Genomic DNA, 21,080 nt, shown 5'->3' with positions numbered 1-21,080 from the left:
GTGTAAACATTGGTGTATGTGTAAACATTGGTGTATGTGTAAACATTAGTGTATGTGTAAACATTAGTGTATGTGTAAACATTGGTGTATGTGTAAACATTGGTGTATGTGTAAACATTGGTGTAAACATTGGTGTATGTGTAAACATTGGTGTATGTGTAAACATTGGTGTAAACATTGGTGTATATGTAAACATTGGTGTAAACATTGGTGTATGTGTAAACATTGGTGTATGTGTAAACATTAGTGTATGTGTAAACATTAGTGTATGTGTAAACATTGGTGTATGTGTAAACATTGGTGTAAACATTGGTGTATGTGTAAACATTGGTGTATGTGTAAACATTGGTGTATGTGTAAACATTGGTGTATGTGTAAACATTGGTGTAAACATTGGTGTATGTGTAAACATTGGTGTAAACATTGGTGTATGTGTAAACATTGGTGTAAACATTGGTGTAAACATTGGTGTATATGTAAACATTGGTGTATGTGTAAACATTGGTGTATGTGTAAACATTGGTGTATGTGTAAACATTGGTGTAAACATTGGTGTATGTGTAAACATTGGTGTATGTGTAAACATTGGTGTATGTGTAAACATTGGTGTAAACATTGGTGTAAACATTGGTGTTTGTGTAAACATTGGTGTATGTGTAAACATTGGTGTTTGTGTAAACATTGGTGTAAACATTGGTGTAAACATTGGTGTATGTGTAAACATTGGTGTATGTGTAAACATTGGTGTATGTGTAAACATTGGTGTAAACATTGGTGTATGTGTAAACATTGGTGTATGTGTAAACATTGGTGTTTGTGTAAACATTGGTGTAAACATTGGTGTAAACATTGGTGTTTGTGTAAACATTGGTGTAAACATTGGTGTATGTGTAAACATTGGTGTATGTGTAAACATTGGTGTAAACATTGGTGTATGTGTAAACATTAGTGTATGTGTAAACATTGGTGTATGTGTAAACATTGGTGTAAACATTGGTGTAAACATTGGTGTAAACATTGGTGTATGTGTAAACATTGGTGTAAACATTGGTGTATGTGTAAACATTGGTGTAAACATTGGTGTAAACATTGGTGTAAACATTGGTGTATGTGTAAACATTGGTGTAAACATTGGTGTATATGTAAACATTGGTGTAAACATTGGTGTATGTGTAAACATTGGTGTATGTGTAAACATTGGTGTATGTGTAAACATTGGTGTATGTGTAAACATTGGTGTAAACATTGGTGTATGTGTAAACATTGGTGTATGTGTAAACATTGGTGTATGTGTAAACATTGGTGTATGTGTAAACATTGGTGTATATGTAAACATTGGTGTAAACATTGGTGTATGTGTAAACATTGGTGTAAACATTGGTGTATGTGTAAACATTGGTGTAAACATTGGTGTATGTGTAAACATTGGTGTATGTGTAAACATTGGTGTATGTGTAAACATTGGTGTATGTGTAAACATTAGTGTATGTGTAAACATTAGTGTATGTGTAAACATTGGTGTATGTGTAAACATTGGTGTAAACATTGGTGTAAACATTGGTGTAAACATTGGTGTATGTGTAAACATTGGTGTATGTGTAAACATTGGTGTAAACATTGGTGTATGTGTAAACATTGGTGTAAACATTGGTGTATGTGTAAACATTGGTGTAAACATTGGTGTATGTGTAAACATTGGTGTAAACATTGGTGTATGTGTAAACATTGGTGTATGTGTAAACATTGGTGTAAACATTGGTGTATGTGTAAACATTGGTGTATGTGTAAACATTGGTGTATGTGTAAACATTGGTGTATATGTAAACATTGGTGTATGTGTAAACATTGGTGTATGTGTAAACATTGGTGTAAACATTGGTGTAAACATTGGTGTATGTGTAAACATTGGTGTATGTGTAAACATTGGTGTATGTGTAAACATTGGTGTATGTGTAAACATTGGTGTAAACATTGGTGTAAACATTGGTGTATGTGTAAACATTGGTGTAAACATTGGTGTATGTGTAAACATTGGTGTATGTGTAAACATTGGTGTAAACATTGGTGTATGTGTAAACATTGGTGTAAACATTGGTGTATGTGTAAACATTGGTGTAAACATTGGTGTATGTGTAAACATTGGTGTAAACATTGGTGTAAACATTGGTGTATGTGTAAACATTGGTGTAAACATTGGTGTATGTGTAAACATTGGTGTATGTGTAAACATTGGTGTAAACATTGGTGTATGTGTAAACATTGGTGTATGTGTAAACATTGGTGTATGTGTAAACATTAGTGTATGTGTAAACATTGGTGTATGTGTAAACATTGGTGTAAACATTGGTGTATGTGTAAACATTGGTGTAAACATTGGTGTATGTGTAAACATTGGTGTATGTGTAAACATTGGTGTATGTGTAAACATTGGTGTAAACATTGGTGTTTGTGTAAACATTGGTGTAAACATTGGTGTATGTGTAAACATTGGTGTATGTGTAAACATTGGTGTATGTGTAAACATTGGTGTAAACATTGGTGTTTGTGTAAACATTGGTGTAAACATTGGTGTATGTGTAAACATTGGTGTAAACATTGGTGTATGTGTAAACATTGGTGTAAACATTGGTGTATGTGTAAACATTGGTGTATGTGTAAACATTGGTGTATGTGTAAACATTGGTGTAAACATTGGTGTTTGTGTAAACATTGGTGTAAACATTGGTGTATGTGTAAACATTGGTGTATGTGTAAACATTGGTGTATGTGTAAACATTGGTGTAAACATTGGTGTTTGTGTAAACATTGGTGTAAACATTGGTGTATGTGTAAACATTGGTGTAAACATTGGTGTATGTGTAAACATTGGTGTAAACATTGGTGTTTGTGTAAACATTGGTGTAAACATTGGTGTATGTGTAAACATTGGTGTAAACATTGGTGTTTGTGTAAACATTGGTGTATGTGTAAACATTGGTGTAAACATTGGTGTTTGTGTAAACATTGGTGTATGTGTAAACATTGGTGTAAACATTGGTGTTTGTGTAAACATTGGTGTAAACATTGGTGTATGTGTAAACATTGGTGTATGTGTAAACATTGGTGTAAACATTGGTGTTTGTGTAAACATTGGTGTAAACATTGGTGTATGTGTAAACATTGGTGTATGTGTAAACATTGGTGTATGTGTAAACATTGGTGTAAACATTGGTGTATGTGTAAACATTGGTGTATGTGTAAACATTGGTGTATATGTAAACATTGGTGTATGTGTAAACATTGGTGTAAACATTGGTGTATGTGTAAACATTGGTGTAAACATTGGTGTATGTGTAAACATTGGTGTAAACATTGGTGTATGTGTAAACATTGGTGTAAACATTGGTGTATGTGTAAACATTGGTGTATGTGTAAACATTGGTGTAAACATTGGTGTATGTGTAAACATTGGTGTAAACATTGGTGTATGTGTAAACATTGGTGTAAACATTGGTGTATGTGTAAACATTGGTGTAAACATTGGTGTAAACATTGGTGTATGTGTAAACATTGGTGTAAACATTGGTGTATGTGTAAACATTGGTGTAAACATTGGTGTATGTGTAAACATTGGTGTAAACATTGGTGTATGTGTAAACATTGGTGTAAACATTGGTGTATGTGTAAACATTGGTGTATGTGTAAACATTGGTGTATGTGTAAACATTGGTGTAAACATTGGTGTTTGTGTAAACATTGGTGTAAACATTGGTGTATGTGTAAACATTGGTGTATGTGTAAACATTGGTGTATGTGTAAACATTGGTGTAAACATTGGTGTTTGTGTAAACATTGGTGTAAACATTGGTGTATGTGTAAACATTGGTGTATGTGTAAACATTGGTGTAAACATTGGTGTATGTGTAAACATTGGTGTAAACATTGGTGTATATGTAAACATTGGTGTATGTGTAAACATTGGTGTATGTGTAAACATTGGTGTATGTGTAAACATTGGTGTAAACATTGGTGTATGTGTAAACATTGGTGTAAACATTGGTGTATGTGTAAACATTGGTGTAAACATTGGTGTAAACATTGGTGTATATGTAAACATTGGTGTATGTGTAAACATTGGTGTATGTGTAAACATTGGTGTAAACATTGGTGTAAACATTGGTGTATGTGTAAACATTGGTGTATGTGTAAACATTGGTGTATGTGTAAACATTGGTGTATGTGTAAACATTGGTGTAAACATTGGTCTAAACATTCCCTAGTTAATCAAAGGTTTCTGATGTTTTATTGACCTTTTAAAATTCTGATAAAGGCCGTTTCGGATAAAACATTCCCTTACTCATATGAAAACAAAATGTCCAAATGATTGCAGATCATATTATAGCAAATTGTTCATAGTAATATCTAATGAAAAAACAAAACTTCCCCATTTTAGGATCTGTCTATTTTCATACTTTGAATTCCTAGTTAAATGAGGATTAATACCGTATTCAAGATTCAGTTGAAAAACACTCATTGACAACCAATCTGCCTATTTCCAAGAACTACCGTTTATACGCCACTGAAACTTCTTTTTTCACTCAATATTTATCTAGACGAAATCCATTCCAAATCTACCGTACGGTATGGAAGGTGGAAGGAGCGAGAGTCAAAAAGTCATATTTCATTTCTTCTATTACATCTCACCCTGCGGCCTCCTGGGGACAAGACCCTATATTTACTATAGTTTTGTCTCAAGGTCATCCCAAGAGTTCCTGTCACTGAGTATGAAAACAATTGTGATCAAATCCCGTTAAACAAACCAAGGGTTTTAAAGATACCCTCACCCTATCCCATTACAACATTGGCCAAAAATATGAAAACCAAAACAGAAAAAAAGGCAAATGAATTAATTGGTTGTACAAAATGAATTGTAACAATATGTAGATATATTTCAGTAATGGTGGTAATAGTTTTGGTTAAGCTGAATATACAGTTCATGCATAACATCTATTACAAATTCTCTGCGTATACCTGCATTTTTTTTATCTCAAGACATGTAGACTATGTCGGACTATCTGTGGTGTCTTTATATAGATTTGTATACATGTAGACTATGTCACACTATCTGTGGTGTCTTTATATAGATTTGTATACATGTAGACTATGTCGGGCTATCTGTAGTGTCTTTATATAGATTTGTATACATGTAGACTATGTCACACTATCTGTGGTGTCTTTATATAGATTTGTATACATGTAGACTATGTCACGCTATCTGTGGTGTCTTTATATAGATTTGTATACATGTAGACTATGTCACACTATCTGTGGTGTCTTTATATAGATTTGTATACATGTAGACTATGTCACACTATCTGTAGTGTCTTTATATAGATTTGTATACATGTAGACTATGTCGGACTATCTGTGGTGTCTTTATATAGATTTGTATACATGTAGACTATGTCACACTATCTGTAGTGTCTTTATATAGATTTGTATACGTGTAGACTATGTCACACTATCTGTGGTGTCTTTATATAGATTTGTATACATGTAGACTATGTCACACTATCTGTGGTGTCTTTATATAGATTTGTATACATGTAGACTATGTCACGCTATCTGTGGTGTCTTTATATAGATTTGTATACATGTAGACTATGTCACACTATCTGTGGTGTCTTTATATAGATTTGTATACATGTAGACTATGTCACACTATCTGTGGTGTCTTTATATAGATTTGTATACATGTAGACTATGTCACGATATCTGTGGTGTCTTTATATAGATTTGTATACATGTAGACTATGTCACACTATCTGTAGTGTCTTTATATAGATTTGTATACATGTAGACTATGTCAGGCTATCTGTAGTGTCTTTATATAGATTTGTATACATGTAGACTATGTCACACTATCTGTAGTGTCTTTATATAGATTTGTATACATGTAGACTATGTCACACTATCTGTGGTGTCTTTATATAGATTTGTATACATGTAGACTATGTCGGGCTATCTGTGGTGTCTTTATATAGATTTGTATACATGTAGACTATGTCACACTATCTGTAGTGTCTTTATATAGATTTGTATACATGTAGACTATGTCACACTATCTGTGGTGTCTTTATATAGATTTGTATACATGTAGACTATGTCGGGCTATCTGTGGTGTCTTTATATAGATTTGTATACATGTAGACTATGTCGGACTATCTGTGGTGTCTTTATATAGATTTGTATACATGTAGACTATGTCACACTATCTGTAGTGTCTTTATATAGATTTGTATACATGTAGACTATGTCGGGCTATCTGTGGTGTCTTTATATAGATTTGTATACATGTAGACTATGTCACACTATCTGTGGTGTCTTTATATAGATTTGTATACATGTAGACTATGTCACGATATCTGTGGTGTCTTTATATAGATTTGTATACATGTAGACTATGTCGGGCTATCTGTGGTGTCTTTATATAGATTTGTATACATGTAGACTATGTCACACTATCTGTGGTGTCTTTATATAGATTTGTACACATGTAGACTATGTCACGCTATCTGTAGTGTCTTTATATAGATTTGTATACATGTAGACTATGTCACACTATCTGTGGTGTCTTTATATAGATTTGTATACATGTAGACTATGTCGGGCTATCTGTGGTGTCTTTATATAGATTTGTATACATGTTGACTATGTCGGGCTATCTGTAGTGTCTTTATATAGATTTGTATACATGTTGACTATGTCGGGCTATCTGTAGTGTCTTTATATAGATTTGTATACATGTAGGCTATGTCGGACTATCTGTGGTGTCTTTATATAGATTTGTATACATGTAGACTATGTCACGCTATCTGTGGTGTCTTTATATAGATTTGTATACATGTAGACTATGCCGGGCTATCTGTGGTGTCTTTATATAGATTTGTATACATGTAGACTATGTCAGGCTATCTGTGGTGTCTTTATATAGATTTGTATACATGTAGACTATGTCACACTATCTGTGGTGTCTTTATATAGATTTGTATACATGTAGACTATGTCACGATATCTGTGGTGTCTTTATATAGATTTGTATACATGTAGACTATGCCGGGCTACATGTAGTGTCTTTATATAGATTTGTATACATGTAGACTATGTCACACTATCTGTGGTGTCTTTATATAGATTTATATACATGTAGACTATGTCACACTATCTGTGGTGTCTTTATATAGATTTGTATACATGTAGACTATGTCGGACTATCTGTGGTGTCTTTATATAGATTTGTATACATGTCGACTATGTTGCGCTAAAAAAATAATTAACCAGACGCCTGTGTCTAATGAGTATGTTTTAAAGTATTATCAGTGAACTATAAAGTGATTGTTTTATCAAGCCATGATATTATGTATAATTGTGACAAGAATATGTCCTAACATTGCTTTTTTTTTTTTTGATTATGTGATTAATTTCTTCGTCTCTATGTAATATTAAATTTAGATTTGTGATTGACATGTAAGCATACAAGTGACTTGCATGTTTGTGTTTTTATTTATATTTGGTGATATTTTATCAAACCACATACCTGTCAAGAGACAAAAGCTAGAATATTGGATGTCTTTAATTTGGAAAGCCTTATAACATAAATCAGATTCAATATCATTCATTTACTTATCTGTCTTTTACAGCCGTATGAACTGTCACCAGTTCACTTAAAAAAACAACTCTAGTTTGACAAGAATTTGTCTATGACTTTTTTTAAAATAAACTTGAAGCTTTTAGTCCAAGACTTCACAGGTATGTTCTTGTGTTTACATGATCAAATTTAGATTACTTATGTTTTACTTAAGATTTTACTAAACATTCTCTAAAACTGTTACTTATATCGCATTCATTTGACCAGCAATTGAATTATTGTACACAATATGGACTACTAACCCATCGTTTGGATAGGTAACTTTGAGGTTAGTGATCATCTTATGTTTATGCAACTTCCTTCTCATTAATAAAAGTCAGAATGTAATGATATCGAGTTAGTAGCACACTGGGATGGACTACCACGTCTATTCAAATGAATGAACCTGACCTACTTTCAAGGTCAGCTAGGTCAAATGTGTTTTCAAGTGTGTTCAAATAAATGACCTTGATCTTTGTATGTCACAAGGTTCAGATTTGTTAAAATCGTTAAATGACTTCTGATTAAAACCAGAGGCAGTCATGATACTGGTAAATTAAGATGCAGGCATATAAGAGCTACAAAAAGTATTCATGTCAATGACATTGACCTACTCTCAGGTCATGGGGTCAACTGAATCAACTTCTCATTAGCGAGGAGTCCTAGAATTTGGGCCAGTACATGCTGGCAAAAGGTCTACAAAGACTGTTCAATTAAATTACCTTGACTTTCTTTCAAGGCCATGGGTAAATTTATCAAAATCTGACAGGAGGGCTACAAAATTTAAGAGGATGAATTTAGCTTTATCCCGTAGTGGAAGGAAGAGGCAGTCCAATTAGCTCCCTGATCAACTTAAAAAGTTGCATTTGTATCAAGTGAGTGATACAGGCCTATTGAGCCTCTTGTTAAAAAACAAGTTCTGCTATATATGCATCCTATTTTCTGCAGTATCTTTTGAAACTGTATATTTTGTTTTGTTATTTACTGGTCAGTGTACTTCAGAAGAAGCTGTAAACATTGTATATTCATTCATCAATCATTTTCTGAATGTACATAATTAACAAACATTTTGAGATTATTACTTATTCAATACATGTCCTCTACATATACAAAGTTTCAAATGGAAAACAAATTGTCAACATCATTTGTGTATCATGTTGAGCAACTACAAAACTGTTAACTGAATTTTAGCACAAACATTGTCCAAAAATCAGAAAAATGAGATTTTTGAAATACCTTTTTCTTGTTTGACTATGAAACAATAACAATAAATTCTGAATGAATTGGTTAATAAAGTACTGTAAATCACCTATATTTCGTGTAGGATTTATTTTTGTTTTGGATCATTCCTCGCAATTATTTGTACAAAAATAGCACTTTTGGATGGAGACCACTCACAGTCACTTCTAGATTAGCTTAAGTGAAATCATGAATCTGTAAATATGTCTGGAAAGATAAGTATGCGAAATAATCTTTTATAAGAGGGAAACCTATTATTATACTTCTTTGTTATATAATATCAGAAATTCCTTTGCCAAGCTTTCTATGATTTAAAAAAGTTTTGACTTGATAATCGTGTCAGTCTTCAGTGTGTGGTGGGGCTGTGTGATTTCAGCACGGTAATCTGTGATTACTGCCTTGTCATATCACATGGGTTTTTTTTTGTCTTACAGGCAGTGAAGAAATAACGAACAAGTCACTTAATACAAGATTTAATAAATCACACAAACACATTGTAATTGTTTTTCTCTCATTTATTGCGGCTTATTTGTGAGATTCCAGGTAGAATGACAAAATTAGTAGGGGAGACGGTCTGATTAGGTTCCCCTTCTCCAAATGATGCTTCATACAACATTTGGAAGCAAATCCTTTCATTCCTAAAGAAGAAAGATTTTAAAGAATTTGTTATATTTCCCCTATTGAGCATGTCCCTCAGGCCCCTTGGGGGTGAGACCCACCAACTATATGGACCAGGTGAGCTTACATTATCAAGGTAGGGAAAATCGCATGATGGTGTCAATCAAAAATTTCTTAAGTAAAATATTCATTGCAAGCTTTAAGTATACTTCATGTTGCTGGTTGCAGAGCTGGAATTTGTGTTATTAGAAAATGATAACAAATTTTGTGGGACACAGATCTTTATGACAAAATCATCACATGATGTTTCAGAATCTTATTTTGTACATATTGAACATACATCTATTGTATTTCTACAATCTTCAATCATTAAGAACATGATTTTATGAAAAACTGATCACAGGCATTTGGCACAAACCCATGGTCCATATACATTGTATATGTATGGCAATGAGAGTAACTCCTTGGGAGAGCAAACCAAAAAAAACATGGATTGGGAATTTGTACCAAGTTCCTGTGATTATGACCAGTAACACTGGGATGTGAATAATTAAACACATGAATTTCAACAAATTTGCCTCTTTACACAAAATGTCATGTATACAATACAAAAATTAGGAAAAGAATATTGATAAAACTAAATGACACAAACTGTTATGGGAAATGAACACAACTTGGTTTCAAAATGAACAGATATTGACAATTTTTATTCTACGAGAGATGTATTTACAAAATGCAATGAAGATGTTTTATACAATGAAAGTCCTATTTCTATAAAATAAAAAATAAAAAAACAAAAATAAGTGACGGTAAAACTCACAGAAACATGTAATGCTGCCTAGCCTCTTAAAACACTTTTTTTACCTGATGTATTTGCAAATAAACCTGTCTGCAAATGTACCTTTTTATTTTTGCAGAATCATTAATTTTAAAATAGCGAGGTAAAAGCAAATAAGCCCTCCCCAAACATTAATACTAATATTTAACATCAGGAGAGGGGGCTTATTGGAGAATAAATATGGTAATGATGTGATCGAAATTCCAATAAATATGTACTTTCTCTTATTTAAATTTCATCAAAAAAATACTTAACTGCCCCCCTTTTAACATACAATGTATAACATTTTTTTTTTAAATTAAGGAAGATCTGTTATTTTCCAACAATAAGCCTGGTTTTTAAGTTGACATTTAGTAAAAATATTGTTTTTAAGTTGACATTCAGTAAAAAATAGTATAAATTATGAATTTCTACATTTTTGAAGAATGTTGTCTATCCATTAACCTTGTCGTGCATGAACAAAAATACAGAATGACTTGTAATGATTGAACTACTGTCCCTATAAATATGTGTCAACTTTGATACATAAAAAGGCTGATAATCTTGTAATAGCTTGTCATAAAACATCACACACACACACACACACACACACACACACACATTATCAAGTCATACCAGGCACACTTAAACACTCTCACTTCCACATCTCTCTCAAAAATCTTAAACACAGCATTAATGCAGATGACAATTGCACTAAAAATCCTCATTTTTTCACAGTATCTTTGTTCTTACATATAATTCCAGAAGAAAATGAAACACAGCTGGCAAATTAACCCATCCTGCCAGTTGTCTGTCAGAGACTGGTTACGTTTCATATCAACGAGTTTTCTTTAGTCATAACATACTCGAATCCACATCTGTAATACAAAAATTACATTACACGTTTAAAGAATGACAAACAAATATATTCAAATAAATGTAAAGAACAATTCTTCTTCAGAGTGAATTTTTAATTTGTGTAATATTTCTTCAACATAAAGGAGATAATATTATAATCATTACTTTTCAGAGTTATTTCCCTTGGTTAACCTTCGCTGTTACTTTTGGATCTATTTATATATATATATAATTACATAACCCTAGATGGTAAAGTGTAGGATTGGGCCGATTGGCCATAGCTCATTAGTTAAAAACCAGAAGTTCTACCTTTTTTTAAAATTTTCTATTGCTTTATACCACATTTTTACTGTTTTGTGCATCATAATTAGAAATTGAAAATCAGTGGGTTTTTTTAAAAGTTAATGATTAACAGAAGTTCTTTAATATTTACCGCATATCTAGAACAAACCTTCCTTATATATACCTAACTTATGAATGATATTCTCCTTATGGAGTAAAAAATATTCACTTTAAATGCTAAAGAAAATTCAAACTAGTGTATCATAGTAATTTGTAATACAGCTGGTACTAATTAACAATGAACTGAATTTATTCATTAGTAATTTAACTAGGTGTTTAATGTTATAATTCGTACCTGAATCAAACTCTAACTTTTTAGAGGAAGAAGAATCACCTTCGATATCTACATCACTTTCGGGGGCATTCAATGCGCTCAGTGTCACATCTGTAAATCAAACAATTACTGAAAACAAAGTTCTCAACAACAACAAACAAAAAATTTCAACAAATATGAACAAAAACAGAGAAAACTTAAATAACAGTATAATAAGTAAACAAATTAAACAAAAAACTATTTTTTTTTATGAAACAATATAACAGGTACTCTGAGGTAGAAAAGTGTATGAGGCACAGCATACAGAAAGCATTTCAGGGATCAATCCATTCTGATTTTATGAAGATAAACCTGTCTAATCTGACACCCTGTAGGACATCACAAGAATCTGATTACCCGTCTAATCTGACACCCTGTAGGACATCACAAGAATCGGATTACCTGTCTAATCTGACACCCTGTAGGACATCACAAGAATCGGATTACCTGTCTAATCTGACACCCTGTAGGACATCATATACTGATTTGATACACCTGTCTAATCTGACATCCTGTTTCGTGCTTGACACAACATATGGATCAAATCTTTATGAATTGCTTTCTGGTGAACATACACACTTTATACCAAATACAGTGATCCTGTTATAAGATATAAATGAACAACTATAGTTTACAACTCACCATACACTGGAATATCCAGTTGCTTAACCTGGAATACATTAGTATAGTTTTTTTTCTAATAGGAAATATGTTTTATATGTATATCTTTCGCTGTGGGGTGGGGGTTGGAGTGGGTTATGGGGGTGGGGGGGTGGTGTTGCACATAGCCTTGCCTATGTTCATCATGTCATATCCATTCCCATTCTGATTCAATTTCAACTAGCAACTTCATTCTTTGACAGATTTCCATCAAACGTTATACGGAGGTCAATTATGAGTATACTTCTGACATTGTTGTGTTTCAGGTTTAAAGATTTAAAGTTTAAAGTTATTTCATAGACACTGTCCCGTCTCAATTCAATTTCAACATCTAGCGACTTCATTCTTTGACAGATTTTCATCAAACTTTATGTAAATGTTCTGACCTTTTCATTGTCTTTCTAGGGTATTGATTAGATATCCATAACATATACAGCATAGAAAGATAACCTCATGATAATGGTTTACTGAATATGATTATAGTTATTAAAACTATTATCTCAATTACAATTATTTTATATCCAGATGCATGAACGAATCATCATTGATAACATATACGGAAAGCACCATATGAATAATTTCATTTTTATAGCGAAACTGTACCCTATCATTTTTCTGTTTTTTTTATTTATCAAACGAACACAGTGTAATATTTGGAAATAACACAGACAAATAGGTCCGTACCATTTTTCTGTTTCTTGGCCTGTGGTTCTCCCGCCACAGCTGTAGCAGTGGGCGCCGTAGTAACAGTTACAAGCTTTTTATCTAGTACCACCTTCTTAGGGGAGTCTGTAGGCTGGGGTAAACCGGCTTCCTCATAAGACTTCCGCTTCATTTGTGTCCGGATCTGAGTACTGTCCAAAGAAAAAAATGCAATATAAATGAAAATTTAAATCAAAGACAACAAAATGATGCCACAACCATGGAGGAAATCATATGATTTATTTAAGGATTAACATCAATTATTTTTTCTGTTATACAATCATAACAGAAAAAACTGGAGTGTACTCTAAATAAACCGCGAAGCGGTTTATGAAGAGAGTACACTCCAGTTTTTTATGTTATGACGTTATAACAGAGCAAATAATTAATGTTAATTCTTATAATTTAATTTCGTCTTATACACACCAAGATATTTCACTTTCTTTGGCGAACTATTTTCGTGATAAATTATTACGCAACGTCATCAGCCAATCAAAAATGACGTTACATATTGCAACAGTCACACAAACTTTTAAAATCCGTGCTCCTGATCATATGAATCCCATATGCATATATGATTCCTCACAATGATAATGTATCACACTTTTTCACCTCGGCAACTGGGGTTTGATTCCTCGATAGGAAGTGAGAAAGTATGGGGGTCACCTGCTGTGGGGTTTGATTCCTCGATAGGAAGTGAGAAAGTATGGGGGTCACACCTGCTGTGGGGTTTGATTCCTCGATAGGAAGTGAGAAAGTATAGGGGTCATGACCTGCTGTGGGGTTTGATTCCTCGATAGGAAGTGAGAAAGTATGGGGGTCACCTGCTGTGGGGTTTGATTCCTCGATAGGAAGTGAGAAAGTATGGGGGTCATGACCTGCTGTGGGGTTTGATTCCTCGATAGGAAGTGAGAAAGTATGGGGGTCACCTGCTGTGGGGTTTCCACAGGTACTCTAGATCTGGTTCCTTAAACCTACTGTAAGACCCCTCAAGACTGTTGTAAAATAAACAAGAGGCCCATGACCCTTAACTGTCCTTAGTCTTAAACTGTAACTATCTGTTATGTATTCTAAACACAATCTATATAAAATATAGTAAAGTTTAGCCCCTCCCCATAATTCTATAAAATTTTGAATCTTTTCTGGTGGAAATTAAACAAGTTATGCTAAATCTTTTCTGGTGGAAATTAAACAAGTTATGTTAAAAATGAGTTTTTCTATACAAACTATAATTGTAAAGTTATCTCCTCCCCAGGAGTAAACATGACACCCAGGGACCATGAAATGTACAATTTTGATAAAGTACCCTTTAAAAGACCTCCATCAATGCAGAGTATTTGATTCTACCATATCTGGATATCGAGAAGATTTTAGAAACTTTAAGATGTGATTTTCCAATATAAACTATTGTAAAGTTCAGCTCAGGGGAAAATGTGAAACCCAGGGGACCATGAAATTTAAAATTTAGAAAAAGCACCTTATAATTAAGACCCTTTCATTCATGTAGCTAGAGTAGTTGATTCTACTATATCTAGGTCTTGATCATGAGGAGATTTTTTAAATTTCAGTCAATTTGACCCATTTTGGCCCTACCCCTTAAGCCCCAAGGGGATGGGGACCATATGTTTCTTGTTCAGCTTTTGGTCCAGAAAGGTTTCATCAAAATTTCATCAAAAATGGTTCAAAATGGTTGGAAAAGAAGTCGAAAATGTGAAAATGTTAACTAACGAAGGACAGAGACGGACAAAGTTTGATTGAAAAGGTCACCCTAATAAATGTTTATCTAATGTATCACAACTAGTTTTAATACCATCATATTGTATAAAAAATTGTGAATTGCAAGTACATATTATTGACAATTGAACAGTTTATTAGCTGTGAACAACGTTAACAGAATGTTAAGAATAATTTTGACAGTTCTACATGTATAGAAAAGTACTAATTTTTATGTATACAGGACAAAGAGCTTTTCATTATCTTTCTAGAAAATTTGAAAAAAATATTCGAAATTTCAAATTACTGGTCACAACTGCCAAATACTATTTAAATTTTCGAAACTTGCCTCTACAAACTTTGTCTCATGATAGTAATATTGTTATAATTTTCTTGTGCTGTAAATTGAATGGAAAATTACAATTTTATATCACATAAAATGAATTACTTAATTAATCAATTATATATACGGTATACTGGGGATATAAAATATAACCATTTGGTCAAAGTTACATATTAGAATTTGCTTGGAACATTTCATTGGAATGTTGCATTAGCATGCATATATGGTTCTCATTGAATTATCACATACATACATAATTAGTATAGCTTGTAATCATATTATGGACATTTGTGTTGATTCTACAAGTCTCCAATTTCTACAAAATACACAAGAAAGAAATTCTGTTTTTTTTTTACATCTGATTTGTATCAATTACGATAAAAATTGGCTAATATGAACACTAATTCATCAGCAGATTTGAAGTGAATGTGATGATAGCAAAACCATTACAGATTTGAATACAAACAATTTCACTCTCTTTTATAACTAGTGATGACTTATTAAGTTTTAACACAAAGTTGGCAGCCTGTTTTAGGTACACTATAGGTATGGTATGATTTGTAGTTTTAATGATATTTATAAGTGTATATGTAGACCAATTAAAAGTTTCCGTAATGTTGATCATAATGTCTATCATAAATGATTAGAAATAAGTATCTAATTATATAAGCTATATCATCTTCGCTAGCCAAGGCTTCTGATTACGTTACACTACACGAACCCTTGGCGGATATAGTCGTGTTCAAACCGTCGCACCCTGGAATCCCAGGGCATCCAATCAAATCGCGTTGTGCGTTCAGGCTTGGTTTCGCAGTAAACAAAAATTGCGGCACCCAGTACAGAGCTACAATGTCGACTATGTCATGGCATTTTACCTATATACAGAGACGAACTATCTTTAGGGAAACATTCGCAGTGTTTGATCAATCTATTTAAGTCATTGATCACATATCTCATCAAAATGACCCAAGCCTCCATGTGTGTTTGTAAACAACTAAACATCTCAGATGAAGTAAATCGGTAACGCTCGTTTTGATTGGTCGAAAATTTCATGCGTAAAGAGTGGTAATTTTGAATCTCCGCTAGAGGGCCAGAACTGACGCCTATATCCGCCAAGGGTTCGTGTAGTGTAACGTAATCAGAAGCCTTGGCTAGCGAAGATGAAGCTATATATACTTGTCACTCTTTCAGCTGAAACCCACAAGAACTTCACTTCAACTACGTATACCCATTCAATGTCTAAACATTCTATACACATGCATGTAGTCACATGCAACTTAATAAAAACATAAAAATAAAACTGGTTTAAACAAATCTAACTTCTGAACTTGGAGAGTTCCAAACAGGAACCTGTACTCACATTGTCCTTGTTTTAATAACATCACTTAATTTGTCCAAGTCATCACCAAATCTTTTTACAGCATTTCTCAACAGATCAATTTCTTGCTGTGTCCACTTCCCACTGTTCAAAGGCCAATAGTACATACTGTATGCATATGCTAGTGAATACTGGTACATCTATGTACCTGTACATATTTATACAAAAACCAACCTTAATTCTAAATCCTACAGGTCCATTAAAGCATTTTCCTACACTTAGGGGTCTCTAAAATATATATATTCTAAAATGCCTACATGTAAATATTATCAGCAGTTTTTTTTTTATTTCACATTAGCCAAGATAACATATCAAAATTAAAAATCTGATATATTCAGTTCTCTGTTTCCCATCTGCTATATTTACATCGACATATATGGGGTATAAAAAGTGATTTTGCTGCTTAACTTTCTGTATTCATCCTGAAAACAGTCCCTCCCCAAGTGTAAAAGTTTAGTACCAAAGTTTGGGGATTGACTTATTTGCAAAAATTAAACCTCTTTGAGCTTTCTATTTTAAAATGGATGATTCTGCAAAAATTGAACGATGGGATTTATATGTGGGCAGGGGCTTATTTTCTGATAAATATGTAATCCTTGCTTTCATGTCTTAAAAAAATTGTTTTAATAACATGAGATTTTTGCAATAAATTTTTTGTATTTCTTTTTTACACAAATCTGTTATTTCAAGAATGGTATCACATATTTAGCTAATCTTTCCTCAGTAAATGGCAGTTGATAAAATTCTTGTTTTGACAGGATGAAAATCTCACCTGGATGGACTTGGCTCTGCTGTGGGGTGAAGCTGCATGGTAAGGTCACCAAGCTTACTGAAGGCTGCCCCAGCAGCTGTGAAGATCTCACCGACCTATAGAACAAACAATGATAAAACCATATAAAAATATAGACAAAGGCAAAAATCAAAAGTCCCAGAGGACCTGACTCAGTCACACACAGTGAGTTTGCATTTGGGATCCTTTTTCGATTAAATAGATAGAGCTTTGCTTTGTATACATATACATGCTTCAATGACTTGCTGACAATGGTAAAGATACATAATTTTTATTCTTCATTCTTCAAAAGGCTACATCAACAGAAATACTTAACATGATTTTCAATTTCAAATCAGCCAAAATATACAGTAATTCATATACCACCCCAAAAATACCATTTCGTTCTAAAACTATTTTTCCCCCAAAGCTGATTTTGTCTTCAAAGCTTATTAAGTTTTGAATGGAGTTAAAAATAATGAAGATATGTTTCATGCTACTTGCCAGAAAATGATTATTCCACATTATCAATGATTACATTATTCCACTATGCACTTTAATTTTCCTCTGCAATATCATCCTCTATAACCCTGGAGGTGGTTAATGTTCACCTTTGCTCTCAGCACCTCTAGAATATGTAATGACAAAATTATAGGCAATAAATTAAACTAGCTATTTGATTGGTGTCAGGAAAAAAAACTTACTAATAATTAAAATGTTGCATTTCTTTTGAAGATTACAGGGGAGTCAATCAATTTAATGGTATTGCAACCACAAGATTAAAGAAAGTCTTGATGTTTTTATCCACAAGTTGGTAGTGGGAGCTGATCATGATTGAGCCTTTTATTTTGTCATGATCATGATGTACTCCAGAGGTTCAGACAGCATTAACAAACATAATGGAAGTTAAGAGGATGGTGACACACTGATGGATGTTTGAAATGTTGGCAGATGTCTGGTGGGCAGGACACCATTATCATTTAAGCATTGAACTGCTTTCATTTGGAAGTTATGGGCTGATGAATGCCAACTGGACAAAGGCAAATTCAACATGAAGCGCTCTTCATTAAATTTGCCTTTGTCCAGTTGGCATTCATCAGCCCATAACTTCCAAATGAAAGCAGTTCAATGCTTATATTTACATTTGACAACAAATTTGAAAGACTATATCCAGGAATTTTACTCTGATAATGAATGAACAACTTATTATCGTCAAAGAACAGCCTTTTCAACAGCCATTTTTCGTTATCGCCGACGTGACAATTATGACGTCACTATAATAATGAAGTCATAATAAAGATTTGGAAGTTATGGACTCATAACTTCCAAGTGAGCTTGGTAAAGTTATATAGTGGGGCTGCAGTGTAAATGTAAATATATATGTATGACATCTGCTGTACATGTTAGGGCCACTGCACCAGACATCTGTCTGTCAAATTACTTAATGTCTGGCATTGGAAATTATGGAAACTCTGGCTAGGTCTTTGCATATATCTTTACAGTCTGCAATGTATTTTCGACTGTTGACTGGTGAATATTTTTGACTGTTAACTGGCAAAGAACATCCACACCAAATGATTATGAAGCGTCTTTCTGATCGTGATTTGTAAACAGTATCTCTAGCAACACTCCCTAGATTCAAAGTCAGAAAGGTTTGAAGACATCTCATAACAGAGTTTGTTGCATTTTGTATCTAATTGAAAATAGGATCAATTCGGCTACCATGTAAAATGTCATGAAAGGGTTTGTATGAATTCTTACAGTGTACTGCGAGGCCAAAGGAACGTCAACTTTGGAGTAATAGTTTACTGAAGACTTTTTATGCGTTCCTCATCCTGATAAAATAGCATATGAGTGAAATCTTGTTGATTATTCAGGTAACAAAACATTTGTTTCGTGGCTTATCAGTCAACAGTCAACACTCTCCCCCTCGGTGTTGGGACCTCGGCCTGTGGCCTCGGGAAAACAGTTCATCGGATTGGTCCCAACACCTCAGGGAAGAGTTTTGACTGTTGACTGATCATGAAGAGGCATGAAACAACTGTATAATCCTGCAGGACTAGTAGATTTAAGTGTGGACTAGTATTAAAATATCTAACTAGTCTGATATATATATATAATAGAAAAATCATTGACTTTAACACAATGTAAATCCTATAATAAAATAAGGAATTTATTGAAACATTCAAAATTGAAGCATTTCAATGAGCAAGACTTGGCTCCAGATTTTAGTAGTCTTATCATTTGCACTAGTAAATTCAATCAGACTGTTGAAACTCTTGGTTCACTATTCTAAATGACAAACGAGGACAAAAAATTAACATCACAGACTGTCTTTATCATGCAATTGACAATACAAATATATGACATACCATTTAAGTAATTAAGTTGCCCCCGGTATTTTATATATTTCACATCCAATAGTAATATGCACTCAGTGTCTTTCCATGCATGTCCAGAAGATATGATTTTAAATATATGAATACTTCAATGCATGTTTTGATGTGTTTTCCACCAGGATGTTAACAACACAGTTTAATATTAAGAGAATAACAAACATCCCGGCTGGTTGCACACTACTACTCCTTGAACTTTTACATAGGTGCCGCAGACCACTCCAAGTGAAAGCAAGAGGCTTCTTTGGAGATAGAACCTGGGTTGGTGTGTTCGGGGTTGAACACGTTTGAAGGAGGCCGGGAGTAGTGTAGCTGAAGGCCGGGTTTTAATTGTAAATACTGTACATAGTTGTATGGTCGCCTTCTAGCTTCCGGCTAGGGGGAATTTCCCTTTAGCTCAGTCGGTAGAGTGGCGGACCAGTAAGCCGAGGGTCGCGGGTTCGATCCCGGCTGGCTGCACACTACTACTCCTTGAACTTTCGCAGCAGCAACTAATTTATCCGACAGTCCATGCATATGGCTATTCATGTCACAAAACAATCGAATATGAGCAAAATGGCATTGATGTCCCTTTCCCTTCCCTATATTGCCATTGTTAAATATAGTTTGAACAACAGTTGGAGTCCGGCGAAGGAATAACTGCCGAAGCTTTTCCCTTGATCACTGTACATGAATTCATGTGTGCCCCATGGCCACATCAAAACAAAAAATATAAAGTAGACATTATTTTCCAGCATCAATCCATTTGTTCTCGATAATTAGACAAACATGAACATCCATGTAAACGATTATGACAACACATAATCTTACTGAGGACGGACGCTGCACCACAATAAATGAATAATCAAGACTAAAAACTTGTGTATAGCTTAAAATAGACAACTCGGCCTTGTGTATAGCTTAAAATAGACAACTCGGCCTCAATCATTCAATAGAAAGTATTCTTCAAAACAGTGACGAATTGTCTTCTTCAACCAATTAAATCTAAATGTGATCTTGGTGATACATATAACTGTGCATGACTAACACAAAAACAATGCAAATAAAAGGTACCTTGCTTGCAGAACTCATGATCCTGCAAAGCAAAGTACAACTCCAGAGGCTGTGAAAATTGCACAGAAAAATGTTCTTTCTTCTTTGCCGGGAAACACCGGATATAGGAAAGTTTACAACGGAACAAGCGTAGTAATCTCTATACAAAAGGCGTCAAGTCTTTCTTTTTATATTTGTAACATTGAAATATTCACAAAGTAGTTTTACTTTGAA

General features: G+C 33.6%; 1 protein-coding gene across 2 annotated transcripts; it reads right to left on the bottom strand.

Moving 5' to 3' along the window:
- Positions 1–9,404: 9,404 nt before the first annotated feature.
- Positions 9,405–20,989, bottom strand: LOC117342395 (chromatin complexes subunit BAP18-like). Of its 2 annotated transcripts, XM_033904554.1 has the most exons (6): positions 20,868–20,989; positions 17,422–17,516; positions 16,632–16,733; positions 13,198–13,367; positions 11,836–11,925; positions 9,405–11,218 (listed from the first exon to the last, which is right to left on the bottom strand). In XM_033904554.1, the coding sequence occupies exons 1-6, from the start codon at positions 20,883–20,885 to the stop codon at positions 11,196–11,198; spliced, it is 498 nt and encodes a 165-aa protein (XP_033760445.1). In that variant the 5' UTR covers positions 20,886–20,989; the 3' UTR covers positions 9,405–11,195. The 2 variants fall into 2 exon arrangements, with proteins under 2 accessions (XP_033760445.1, XP_033760446.1); XM_033904555.1 differs by lacking the exon at positions 16,632–16,733.
- Between the last annotated feature and the right edge of the window lie 91 nt (positions 20,990–21,080).

Source organism: Pecten maximus, chromosome 14 (genome assembly GCF_902652985.1).
Source record: "Pecten maximus chromosome 14, xPecMax1.1, whole genome shotgun sequence".
NCBI classification, from domain to species: Eukaryota; Metazoa; Mollusca; class Bivalvia; order Pectinida; family Pectinidae; genus Pecten; species Pecten maximus.
The sequence above is the reverse complement of the archived record's forward strand: the minus strand, read 5'-3'. Positions and strand labels throughout refer to the sequence as shown.

Bases quoted from the DNA above. Each gene is read 5' to 3' on its own strand.
- LOC117342395 (XM_033904554.1), bottom strand. The intron at 16,734-17,421 runs GTGAGATTTTCA...GCCTTTGAACAG, and splicing joins GCAGAGCCAAGTCCATCCAG to TGGGAAGTGGACACAGCAAG. The intron at 11,926-13,197 runs GTACGGACCTAT...TTTGATTTACAG, and splicing joins GGCCAAGAAACAGAAAAATG to ATGTGACACTGAGCGCATTG.